Raw genomic sequence first — 13,672 nt, 5'->3', positions numbered from 1 at the left:
TTATTGAAAACTTTCCATATAGCTGAAGGGTTAAAGGACTGACATTCATACTCCTGCTGATACTCAGAATCAGACCCATTATGCCAATATTTCATGACAATTGTACATGAATACTTCTGGTCATGACCTACATAAGAAGTTTATTTTATTCAAAATTGTGTGATGAAAGTCACATGAAGGAACTCTCTTTTGGCTGAAAATTGTAAAATGGGAAGCAGCCATTATGACTGTGATTTCTGCAAGTTATCTGTTTAGGTTTTCACTTGCCACTTATTCTTCAGTACTTGTGTTGGTCAGTATACTTTGGGATTGTGTTAAGGCTGCGTGTCAGGCATGCATTGTGGCTACACTGTGCATCAGAGCTTAACTTTTGAGTTTGGTGGACTCCATAAAATTTTATTTCTTACATCCTTGTTTCTAATCACACATTGGAAGTGCTGTGAATGATGGCAAGCATTCCACCACGACCCCCTTATTAGATGCGGTAGTTTCATTGGTGATGGTGGTAACCCAGGAATGAATTCAATGGGAAGTGAAACTGCTGGTGTGAACTGAAGTGAGGGGGAGAGAAGGGCCGTGGCGCAGTATGGTGTGCATGCAGAGGGTCCCTGGCATCTTCAGGTAGGGCCAGGAATGTCCTCCCTCTGAAACCCAGAAGGGGATGGGGGCTACTGCCTGCAGACAGTACTGAGTTAGTTGGGCCAGTTGACTCAGTATAAAGCGGCTGCCTTTGTTCCTATGACACAGTGGAGACACCACTGGTTTTTTTTTAACTTACCACTAGTGATGTAAGACTGTTTGGAAATGGAAACTCTTGTCTGCATGCCACAGCAGTTATCCTGCCAGCAGTACTCAATCTAGTAATGTATGCTTACAACTTTTCCCATGGTGATAAATGTATTATTCACTGGGGGCGCTGCAAATACCTTCGTGCCCCAAGGGAAGGCAGAAGCAAGGGAGCCCAAGCCAGGGACTGCAGGTTGTCTTGGTTTTATAGAATGTATTTGTTTGAGTGTTTAAATTTTAAACTGCCTTAGGTGTCTCGACAGAGAGGAAGCATATAAAACAAACAAATAATGATGGTAGTGAATCGTTATTACCTAACATTTGACTTGATGGTATTGTGTTTGGATGGGAAACCAAATCAGGACCTTCTTTCAAATACTCATTGGGAATCATATTAAAATCATTATTATCTTAGTTGAAACCATAGTTGAAACCATGCATCTACAATATGGCAAATGTACCATACTAATGCCAGCACTAGGTGTGGGCAGGTGAACTATAAAACAGTTGTATGCATGGGGTGTTAACAAATCCTTAATAGAGTCATGTCATTGCATTTTCCTTTCTGCAATAGTAGGCCAGATTGTATATATATAGAGAGAGAGTGTTTTGTAGTAATAAAATTGAACCACAGGTTTTCTATATCATGAAGTACTGTCCTTGTACATACCATTTTTCCTTCTAGCCCCATTCCCCCACTTCCTCCATGCATGCAAAAAATTGGAATTAAAACTTGTGAATAGAGAAATGTGCTATATATTTTTTTCCACGTAAATAAAACTTGAAAGTGATTTTAGGTATGACAGCATATATTATTTTATACATAGGTATTAGAGAATACAAAACACATTCCACTGTAAACTTTAAAGAATATTTAATAAGTTTTTAAAAAATAATGTATAGCTTTCCCCCCTTCCTATGAGGTGCATGAAAATATACCATTCCTTTTTGTTGCAGCAAGACTATCCAAGAAACCCAAGGAAAGCTACAATGAGCAGGAACAGGTAACACTGGAAAGAATTCATATTCAAAATGGAACCTGAAACGAAATAAAGCTACATACGAGTTGAAAATGTTTTGCAAAATGGAGGGCAACATTTACAAAAGTGTTGGGTCTAGGCTCCAATGAGCTCAAATCCCTCACATCATCAATAGGACACATGGGCCTCTTTGCACATTACATTTTCAGGTATCCACCTGAGATATTTTAAGTGCACATCTGAAAATGCAAAAACGGGGGTTGCTGTAATTTTCTGGGCTAAACCGGCTGAGACCAGGAGTCACATGTATCTTTTGCCTGTCTCCCCACCCCCCTTTTTTAAAAAAAGCAAAAGAGCCTCAAGAGACTATGAGTTTGAATGGAAGAATTGCTGGGAGGAGGGGGTCTTCCTCAAGCAGCTTTTTTTCTGCTTGGTCTTGGCTCTTCAAGGTGCTTTTCTTTCCATAATAGTAAATCCATAGTTTCGTCTGTGAGACAAAGAGCAGGTGAGGAACAGCAATTTTGAGAGAAACAAAATGGCTGGGGAGGAAAGGGTTAACAGATCCTCCCCCTCCTCTACCCCACTGTTTCTCTGCTATTCTTTCTTTTTAAGGTAGGGGAAAATGCATGTGCCGTTGTTTGATGTCTAGCCTAGATGTTTTGCCAGTGTACACTCAAGTTTCAAATTCAGCTCTGCCCCACTTGTTTTGCAAAATGGCCTTCAAGTGTCTAAGTGTCAAGTGTCTTGGGAGTAAGCCCTCCCCTTCATTTTTGTGCCATAGTTAGAGCACAACCTTGTGAACCAAGGGTGACAGCAGTACTTTTTTCACCTGCAGAATCCTGTCCTGTTATATACAGAAAGCTTTAACCGCAACAGGCCTCTGCCCGAGAACCTCTGAGACAACATTGCACTATCTTCCTAACAAGCCTCTTCCTATTTATAAGGTGCATATCCATCCATAGCATGTATGGCAAATTCACTTTTGTCGCTGTGGCCAAACAGCAGTACAATTAAAAGAAAAGATGAAATAAGTGTCATAGATCTATTTATAGATCAGTAATCGATCATTAATTCTGTGTGGTAGGGTACTCCTTCTCCCCCCGCCCCCCGGACAGTTAACAAAACTGGGCAGCTATCAATAGTTATTTTTACAGTATATTTAAAGCACACACTGCATCAGGTATATTCATAGTAGACACAAGACAACACAGTCCCAACAAATGATAGGCGGAAATGTAAACCCACATCCTAATTTGCATTGACTTTGATAGGATTACAATAAGGCCTTGGGCCATAAACAAGAAATGAAGCACCAAGGACCCAAACCCATATATTTAGGGGCAGGCTCAACACCTGAACCCTAAATGGCTTTGGTCATGTTATACATTTAAAAGCCCTGTGCTTATCATGACATAGAAAAACAGCGGCACTGGCTTCTTTCATGCTGCTCTGAATGCGTGCCTGGCTAACAAACTAGTTGTGTGGGGCATGTGCACAGGGAAGTTGTTAAAAAATCTTTTGTGGGTGTTGCTTATTGTGGATTCAGGAGCAAGGGAGTGGCTTAGTCAGAAGTGAACTCCTTTTCCTCATCTCAAAAAAATGGAGGACTAGAGTGGCTGGCTAATAGAACACAGCAGGTGAGAGATTATGGCAAGAGTTGGTTGCAGGATGTGTAAGCTGTAGCTTAGCTGCAGATTCCTCCCTTTGATGGCTGGTGTTGGATGAAATCCTTTCCCCTTGAACTGCATTGTTTCTGGCATTACATGCAGCCGCTGTTTGCCTTAGCACCGAGGTTGGCAGTGTTGTGTCCAGAAAGCTGCTTCTAAACAGATGATTTCACAACTGGGCTCAACCTTCAACTGGTCAGTTTTAGTTCCTTTGGTTTTAAAGTGAAATACACTGTGTGGGTTTGTATGCTCTGAAACATCTCTCATCAGCAGCTTGGAAACAAGTCCATTGGTTGCACACAATATGACAAGGATGCGTGCATTTGTAACTCTGACTTCTCTATTCATTTCATAAGGCCTAGCAGACGACCCCTTTAAGCCTTATACCGAAGGGCATCAGAATCCACTCCGGACAAGATAATGAGTTTTGCTGACAGATTGCTGCTGCTTAAATGTAGCACGGCCCTATGGATATTGCTGTTTGCGTGGTTTGTTGCTGGTAGAGAAATGGCAATCCCTGCATCTCTGTGATAGATGGCAAGGATTCACTGGAAAGAGCAGCAGGGCTGCTCATCTAAATTTCCACACGGCACACTGGTACTGCAGCATCCATTCAGCAGAACTGCAGTTTCCAGAGAGAGCACCAAAAATGCAACTTTTTTCCCTTCGCCCCAATAGTAGTTCCCTCCTCTTTGGAGGCAATACTACGAAAGGATTGATTTAAGACCTCTTGTGGGAACATCCTGTCCCATTCACCTCTACAGCACAACTTCTGTGCTTTTATCCGCTGAGCCACCAGGACTGCTGTGTTAATTTTTAATGATGGGGACCTCCATAAATAGATTTCATCTGTCTTTAATCTTTTTGGAACCAATGTTTTATTAATGTATTCCATCACTCCATTATTCTGCAAATCCACAAGCTATCAATAGGCATGCTTGTGAATACAACAGCGGTAATGAACCATGACAACAACTAACAGCACGGGAACTCCCAAGTTGCAATCTGTTCATATGTAAGAAAAAGGTGGGGAAAGGAAGCAGATGCCAGAGAGAGAGATGCTATTGCTTGAGGACATCATTATTAAAAGCTTGCACAAGTTACACTAAGGATGAGGGGTAGTGAGAACGATTCGGATGCATGGTGGGAAATTTACTTCCTAGTTTTTATTGCACACTTTGTTTGTTTCCCATAGTTGCCTGCTTCTCAACTTGCCTCTGGCTCTTTGCTCATATGGCAGGATATACTTTCATCTTTGATGCAAAAGATTATAGACCATGGGCTCTTAAACCCACACCTGCAATTCATGTATAATTGTGCTGTAGCCTAACTGTGATGTCAGCAATAGCTGAAGGCTCTAGACTCTCTCAATATTGCCGTTACGTTTCCAGATCTTCACAAAATGTCATAGTTCTTGGGTGGGTGCTGAGACTACATGCTTCCCCCCTCCCAAATCTTTTGTGGTGTCCAAGACTCATAGTAGAAGGCAACCTTTCTATGTTCCTGAGTCAGACCATTGACCCGTCTAGTGCACTACTGTCTATTAATTGGTGGCAGCTCTCCAGAATTCAGATGGGTTTCTGCGAGTCCTACCTGTGATACATAAACTCCTGACTGTTAACACCCAATGGCATATTTAGCTTTTTATATTTGCAGCCAAAGAGTTGCTCAAAAGAAAATATTTAAAGCTATAATATCACTTGAGCTTAACTCATCTGATGAGATTTTCCAGATTTATAAATAGTGGGAATTAATCTGCATATTCCTATATACTCCAATCCAGGACTGCATATTAACAGGCAGAATGGCAAGCACAAAGGAGCAGCTGAATCTGAAGGTGGGGAGAATGGGAAGGGCAGGTTAACTCCCCTCAGCTGTTCAAGAGGGAGAAAATCAGGAAGGGTAACTGTACGTGTAATGGCTCCCTAGCTTGTAAAAATAGGGTTTACATGCTGGCTTTGTTGTGTGACTAGAGCAGACATAGTATGAACTAAGATTTACTAGCACAGTGTTTCTCTTGATGCTTGCTTACATACTAAAATGCTTGAGTCACATGTTAATATGTTCTTTATAATGGCAAGCTGAACTGATCACTATCTTTTTTTGCTCACAGATTACACACTGCAGTTTGCCAGCATAGAGAGGACCTGACATGCCACACTAGCACCTAGGTTCGCATGTTTGCTGGTTAGAAGGTAAGAGAATATTGTTATGAGTTTGGGAGGGTGGGGGAAGTAGACTCTATGCGAGATCCTTCAACCCCCTGGATCTAGGCTAGCTTTCTGTGTTGAGGTGCTCGCCTAGGTGGTGGACCGTTAAGAGGTGTGCAAGATGACAAATAGATGGAACCCCTCTCTCAGCTTGCTGTTAGTTAGAAGGACAAAGCCAGAGTTTAGAGTTAAAAGTGGGAGTGATATGACCTAGAAGTGAAGCAGCAAGCTGCAGAGAGAGGGAGAGCAATGTTTCAATCCAAAGCTGTGGCTATGGGAGAAACATAGACCCTGTTTGGCTGTTAATGCTGTGAGCCCCTCCATCATAGGCCCAGGCTACATGTATGTGTTAATAAACCATATATCATAAAGACACCACAGTCTCTGTTGTGCCAGTGCCTGGAATCTTGCAATGCTCAGAGATTGGGGGTGGCGTGCAGCAAAATTCTGGCTCTATAGCCTATACTATATAGCAGGCAAAAAGTTATAGGGATGTACAAGAAGCTTGCAAAAGAAACTGGGAAATGCCTATGTAAAGTTTCACCTCTTTCTTGGCAATTCAAAGTCATTACTAGGGCTACCTATGTTAGCAGGAAAATTATGCAAACGTCCTTACTCTTCCTAGAGATAATTTGATTTAGTTCTTTTAATAGAGGTACAAAGTCAAAAAACCCCAACTCAAACAAGTGTATATTAATGGATTGTTCTGATGCCTGGTAAGCCTATCCTAGTTGAAGATGAAATTAGTAGGGAGCAAATTAATGAAATGGCATATTAGTGACTAGTCGCTTAAAGCTCTTTGTTGTACTTCAAGCCTGGAAATGAGAAACACAATGTAAGTTGAAACTGGAATGACATTTAAAAGAAAATCCAGAGGACAGTGACAGAAAGACAACTCCTTGCTTCTTGTTGTGTTTTCCAATGGCCAAAATGTCCTTTCCAAGAAATAATCATCTACTATTTCCTTTTGAATGAATGCATGGTCCCATTGAATATAGAACAGGATAGAACCCTTCCCTACTTATTTAAGCAGCTGCTAGACTACTTTTCTTTAAACTGCTCAGAGTGTATGAATCCACATATGTTGTATAAATTTTAGTCTGCAAGACAGGACCCAATTTCTGCTTACAGATCACCTACAATGTAGGCCAGGGTAGATCCTGTCTGAGCTGACTTCAGAGGCCACAAAACTGAAACCACTTCCTTAAGTAGAAAAGTTTCCTGGAGCCATTTCACTCCATGGTAAAATCTGGAGTTCAGAAGCATACTTCTTGGATCCGCCACACTGGCTGTTGTTAAAGACAAACTCCAGTTAAATGGAACCTCCACATCCTCTGCACTTGCGTTGCTACAACTTGATTCTCTATTTCCACGCAGGAAAACTTCTATTTGCCAGCAGCCTCCAGGAAAATGAAAGCAGCAGCCTCTTCCCACTTGCCAGTCTGTGCCAAAGGGGAACATTTTTTTCTTTCTTTCTTGTTACTTAGTAGTTTCCTTTATCCAAGCAAGTCTGAGTTCCGATGGTGACAAACTAAGGTGAGTCACAAAATTTCCAGAGAAGATTATACACAGTTTATTTTACATAGAAAAAAAAGTATGAGCATGAAGAAGAGTCCTCTTTTGTCTTGTAGAGAGGTGAGCCATGGCTGACAGACGTTGACTATGATTTCTATGCACAGTAGGTATCTGCCTTGACAACCTGACAGTACATGGTCATTGCAAATGTCAGTCCAAGAATCTGTAGGTACAAAAGGCATATCAAGATTAAACGGCATGCAACTCAACAAGTGGTCTATTACCTATATTTAATGTGTATCTTTTAGTGTTGACTCTTGGCACATAATATGTTTAACATGGGGAATACTACGTAGTAACTTAAGAAAAGCTTCCAAGGGCCCTATAAACAATGACGGTGCCAAACAAAATGGCATTCCGGAATGTGCTTGGCTTATGGCCACATGAAACACTCCAAAAAGGTAGAGATGTTGATTCTTTTAGGAGGGCCTTCTTGTCCAAGGGCATGGAGACTATATGTCGCTAGACTGCAACTGTCATCATTTCCAACTACTGGCTAGGATGAATGGGAGCTAAAGTCCAACAACATCTGGACCGTCACAAGTTGCCCCACCTCCTGTCTTAGGGATTCCAGTGTCCAATAGGGAAAGAGGTGCTGTTCAGTGCACTTGCTTGTAGACAAATTAATCTAGAATCATGGTGAGCTAAAACGAGACTGTGGTAACACATTGGCTAAAGTAGCGAATGCTATACACAATGACCCAAATCACACAGCAGCTGCTCACAAATTCTCTCCACTGACATGAATAGGAGCTTCAGAGCTCATGCCGGAAAAGCAGCATAAACATCATTCATGTTAATAGAAGATAAGCAAACTAACTGCATGCAATCTGCAGGATTAAAGGCTGCCCTTCAGAGATGTAAGACATTAGTCCTACTCCCGGAAGGGGAACTGTGTCTCCTGGCAGCTTCCCCAGCCAACATCACAGTCCCTGCCAGCCTTGTTAACAAGGAAATTCTCTCTTTCCAGGTTCCTGTGATCTATGGTTAGATGCTGAGTACAGACCCGGGAGGTGCAGTCCCCTTCCACACATTGGGTTCCCCAAGCGATGGAAGGGGAAACGACTGCAGCAGTAAAGGGAAAATCATCGAAATAGGCCTCCAAATTTAATGGAGGACAGCAGTTGGAGAGACATGTCTCTCTCTCTCACATGTGTACAATTTTTGCTGGAGGAGCCCTCCTATTATGGGTCTGACAGTCAATATTGGACTAATACTTCTGTGAGAGAAAGAAAAGCCAAGGGACATTTAAACCCTTCACTGCCCTTGCATGTAGGAACCAACAGAAAGCACCCCAGCAATAAGTTAAAATTTTACCTGAACCAAAGCTGTACACAGTCCAAAAATTCCCACAGCTAACAGGTTTTCCTGGAGCCATATTTTCACTGTTTCATAACAAGGCTTTAAAAGAGAGAGAGGGGGGGGGGGAAATAAAGACCATGAGAATGCTTATTTACTGAGAAACATGAATTTTTGGTGTGTGGGGAGTCAAAAGACACAAGTAGCAATGACAAGACTGACATTTCAAGATTATGCAGTTTGCTCTATTTTAGCATTCACTGGAAGTGCAATACCCCGGGGGTAGGAGGCTTGCTTACAATGAAGTGTGGTGTTAAGGGTTCAAACATTATACATCTGAAGAAGAAATGGATGCATGCTGTGTGCAAGATGCGGTAATAAGGAGCAAGTTCTTTTGAACCCCCGCTTTACCCAATGTGAGTCAAATACCTACATTTCTAAATTCAACTGTACACCTTTCTGCTTCAAGCACTAGCGCAATGGTGGGTTGTGCAAAGGCAACTATAAGGCAATTACTGCTCAAACAAAAATATTTCCATTGATAGAGCAGCTTTTCTTGGCTTCATAGCAACTGTACAGTAGAGAGATAACATTACATTTGGTGACCCCCCTGGCTCTGCTTTTGGTATATCAAACATGGGCGCTAACAGTTGCATAGTAGGATTTGTTGAACCAGCACATAAATAAAATAGTTAATGGGTTTGGATCCTTGGAAAAGTCCTGTGACATAAACTGGGGAAGACACTAGCTTAAGATCACCCAGCAAGTTTTTTGGCATTGTCCTTCCAAATACAACACTCTTATCTATACCCGGGACATGTCAACCACTTGTACTCCTAGTTGGGTGCCATAATACACTGGTCCTGCAGAAATATTTCCTAGAAAATATATTGGGGGGGGGGGTTTCCTTTGTAGGCTAGCTCACACCCATAATGGAAACCTGCATGTGTTGACTACACCACCAGAACTTGTTCTGCAAAGGTCACTTAGATCTTACTCTAACAACACGCTCTAGCCTTAAGCTCATGCTCTTTCTCTGTTTGTGCTTTAAGGTGAGCTGTTTATTTTACATCTTGTCAGCAAAGACTTTTCTTTGTTGTTTGTCAAATAATCATACAAATTCATGGTGAATGTGTCATTGCAGCCTTTTTGACACATGCTAGATCATGAAACAATAGCATCTGGCAACTATGCAAGGCCAAGCCCTTTTTCCTTTTACAATTCTAGGTCAGCTTGGTTACAATAAGAATTAAGTTTTGACATCTACTCACAGCTTTCCACCAGGTCCCTGGGGAATGAAGACCACAGTTTTCACTGAATTCCAAGCAGCATGAATCTGGCACTCGTGTGGTATTGTACACTTCAAACCAGTCAGTGAAGTTTGACACTCCACAGCATCTGAACTGAAAAAAAAGAAAGAGGGGAAAAGCCCATTGGACAAGGAGGACATGCAAGGGCTTAGAAGCCACAAGGACACTGGCAAATCAGATGGGGAACCAATGGACTTCAATAGATATCCCATCGTCAGAATATTCAGTGCAATTCTCTTGCAGCACTTTCTTAATTTCTTCTTATTTTTTTTTGTAATTGACCTTAGAATTGTAAGGTCTCCCAAAGGCCCCCTAGCATTTAGACACCTAGTCTATGGCAGTTAAAGCTAGTGGCAGCCAGAAGCGTCCCCATGTCTTCCCAGGTCCACTGTGACATCAAAGCATGGCACTCACTCACTGATCATAGCACAGGGGTCAGGTAGGTGACAGAACCATTTCCTTCCAGAAATGCACCTCCTCATCAGATAGTTGGTGGGTTCAACCACGGCAAGAAAAAGAAGCCTGCCTACATCAGGAGTTGTATAAGTAGCACTGCCAGAATCCTAATAGTTCTGAATTGCTCTTTTCACTGGCCTTAGAGATTCAGGGGAAGAAACATTCCCACCAGAGGGTGGAGAATCCAGTCCACACTGCACAGAACCACTAAGTTAACCCTATGTTAGGTATAAATGAAAGCCCAAGAAAGCGTTATTGGTTGAGATCTCTGCATTTCATAAGAAATATGAGAAAGAACTAACATTTATGTCAATGTGATAGTGGTGGTAGAGGAAACCCAGCAGAAAAACTATTTCTTTTCTTAATTTCTTCTGCTTGGTATTTAATAATAAAAAACCCATGACTCAGCAAATGGATTGTCATCAAACACTGGATTGCCAGCACACCAAAGTGCAATGATATTATTTTTCAAGTATGCTATTATCACTAGAAAAAAATAAAGAACAGCAAATGAAATGAAACCATTTTTGTAAAGATGAGTGGCTTCAGAGTTGCATATACTCTGCCTTGAAATTGTCTTTGACAGTTAGTAATAGAGATATTCATGATCTGGGAGCTGAGATTGCAGCCAGCAAACTTTTCTCCAAGTAGCAGAGTACTAAACTTTGATTTGTATCTCTCCCATCGTACCTTCCCAGCATGTGGATGAGCATTTTAGTGCCTCGTGAAGGTGAGCGATTTACAGTTCTGGCTAAGCAGGCAAAATGTTCGCTGGAGTAGTTCAGGCTTCTCTCACACACTCCAGTCTGCAAACCTGAAATACAGCCTACAGCACTGTGCAGCCCGGGCACTTGAATTCATTCACCATTCTGAGATATTCCTGCTGCGGCTTCAAAATAGTCTTCATGTAACTTGCTGCATCCATGAAACCTGCAGGCTCACGGGCAGGACGTGGTGAGAGGCCTTAGAGGCTCATGGAGGAGTGGAGGGAGTGAACCCCACTTCACTCGCAACCACAAATGGGGTGTGAGTAAGGGGAGTGATTTTCTCATTTGGGGGGGAATAACTGTAGCTTGTTCTAAAAGCACTGGAAGTCAGTGGCAGGCAAGGGAACACTCATCACTACTTGGGATGTGACAATTCTGAACTAAAAAAAAAGCTTGGTTGGATACTTGAACTTCAAAGTATCCCAGTACCATCTTGTGGAACAATAAAAGGAAAGGTGTGATCAAAATTATTTGTAACTATGTTGTCCACACGGGGAAAAAAGGGTGGTGGTGCTGCTGCTAAGCAGATTCATGATAGTCTCTCGTCCCTAGTGATTGGGAGATTTGCTGCTGTGCCTTCTTGCCTCTCAAATCCCTCCAGATAAAATCTTCTAAGGTGGATGTTTATTTACTACTTTGTAAAGGATCGTCTATTGCACTAACAGAGAAATCCATTATAATTTACAGTATTTCAAAACTGGGCTCTTGTTTTTGTTTTCAGAATTAGTTTCTTGAGTAATTGAATGTCTTATTACAGCCACCATATATTTTAAAGGGGTTCCTTATTCTGGCCCCCCATGGGCTATGTTGAATAGGTTATTGATTTTTTTGCACTACCTTTCTTGAAATTGGATTAATATATACTCCCTGCAATAACTCCTTTAGTTCCTTGCTCTTCCAGAGTTCCTAAAATTAATAGCATTTCCCATTTGTGCAAAGCAATATGTCGCAGCAATATAGGATTGGGAATGCACATCCATGAAAATGTATAAGAGGAATCTTGGCAGACAATGTAGCTACTCAAGATAGAAAGAGAACAAGCCACTGGGATTATGACAAACCTCTCCTATTGTGTTGAGTACAAAAGGAATATTTAAACACAAGGATTCCCAGTGATTAATTGCAGTAAATCTGGAGCAATTACTCACATCAAGGGAAGGCACAGAGCACATCAGACAGCCTAAAAACTGCAGTGCATATTGAAATACTATTTTAGTATTTTTATTGTGGATTAACAGATTGTTTTATTTTATGTATTGGGTTTTAGAGTCATAGAACTGTAGAACTGGAAGGGACCTCAAGTGCCATCTAGTCCAACTTCCTGCAATGCAGGCATCCCAGCTCACTACAGTGGTACCTTGGGATGCGAACGGGATCTGTTCCGGAGCCCCGTTCACATCCCGAATAGAATGCAAGCCATGTCTGCGTGTGCGCAGGTCATGTTTTGCCGCTTCCACGCATGCACATGACGTCATTTTGAGCGTCTGTGCATACGCAAGCGGCAAAACCGGGAAGTAACGCGCTCCGTAACTTCTGGGTTGCCGTGGAGCGCAACTCAAACGCGCTCAACCCGAAGCGTACTCAACTCAAGGTATGACTCTAATACCTGACAGATGGCCATCCAACAACACTTGGTATCTTCAATGCTGTTACCATCTAATGAAGGTCACAGCAATAGCCCTTTTATTGTCACTGTCATGCCTGTCCCAGTACATTTTGCGTTTACTGTGTTTTATATGGTTTGCTGTGTTTTTGATTATTTTTATTACTGTGAACAACCTTGAAAGATGGTATAGGAACAGTATAAATAAATATTTTTGAACATAAGAGATGACACTGTGGAGGGCTGATGCTGGGACCAGAGCCAGGTTTGAGCTAGTAATAAACTGATACCAAGCTCCAGAGAGGTTTGGTCTAGGCTCACAATTTGCCTAGAAGTTCTAAGATGAAGTTCATATCTTGAACTCCCCAGGTCCACACCACCAACATTGATGTGACTCATTTCTACATTTAAAAGTCTGGGAGTAGTGGTGCGTCATCACGGTATACAATATATTAAACAAATACAGAGATAAGGGAAATGTTCTCCTTCTTTGCTCCCTGACATATGGAAAGGTGCCTCAGGCAAAGAAGAGAAAAATGGAGAAATCAAAAGGTTCTACCATATAAACTGCCAGAGAGACCAGATGAGCTCATTTCCCATTGTTTGCACTACTGTTCCAAAATTATAATGGAAATGTGACATCTCCTGTGCATTAAAATCACTCGTGAGATGGAGTGGCTTGGTTCTACCCCCTTTAATGAATTTTCACTGCCTGCCCATGCTACTAAAAATAGGCGCTTTTAGACAATTTGCCCATGTCTGTCTGCATGAAGAAGAGCAGATGAAAATAAGTCCAAAGCTGCTAACAAATCCACTGCAGGTAAATTTTGATGCAGATGTGGAAGGACTATTAGGCTACATGTCCTGGTTCATAGGTAAGTACCTGTGCACCAGGGTCATGATGTTTAATAAGTGCCACATAAAATTTATAGGGCTGAAGCAGTCCCAAGAACACTTTTAGAAACCAATATGAAATCCCATTATGCTGGAAATTCAAAGCCAAAAGGATATATTGTGTG

At 41.7% G+C, this 13,672-nt stretch overlaps 1 protein-coding gene across 11 annotated transcripts in view; it reads right to left on the bottom strand.

Annotated features, from left to right (window-relative positions):
- Nucleotides 1–1,643: 1,643 nt before the first annotated feature.
- The window catches only part of TSPAN4 (tetraspanin 4), a 503,822-nt gene continuing 491,793 nt past the window's right edge, over nt 1,644–13,672 (bottom strand). For all 11 annotated transcript variants that reach the window (XM_083428340.1, XM_083428342.1, XM_083428336.1 and 8 more), the window contains 3 exons: nt 9,789–9,920; nt 8,536–8,619; nt 1,644–7,381 (listed from right to left, as the gene is read on the bottom strand). In XM_083428340.1, the coding sequence (XP_083284466.1) occupies nt 7,313–7,381; nt 8,536–8,619; nt 9,789–9,920 (285 nt within the window). In that variant the 3' untranslated portion in view covers nt 1,644–7,312. The remainder of the gene's footprint in view (nt 7,382–8,535; nt 8,620–9,788; nt 9,921–13,672) is intronic.

The sequence above is a fragment of the Podarcis tiliguerta genome, assembly GCF_965153285.1.
Source record: "Podarcis tiliguerta genome assembly, chromosome: 1".
In the NCBI taxonomy this organism is placed as follows: Eukaryota; Metazoa; Chordata; class Lepidosauria; order Squamata; family Lacertidae; genus Podarcis; species Podarcis tiliguerta.
The sequence above is the reverse complement of the archived record's forward strand: the minus strand, read 5'-3'. Positions and strand labels throughout refer to the sequence as shown.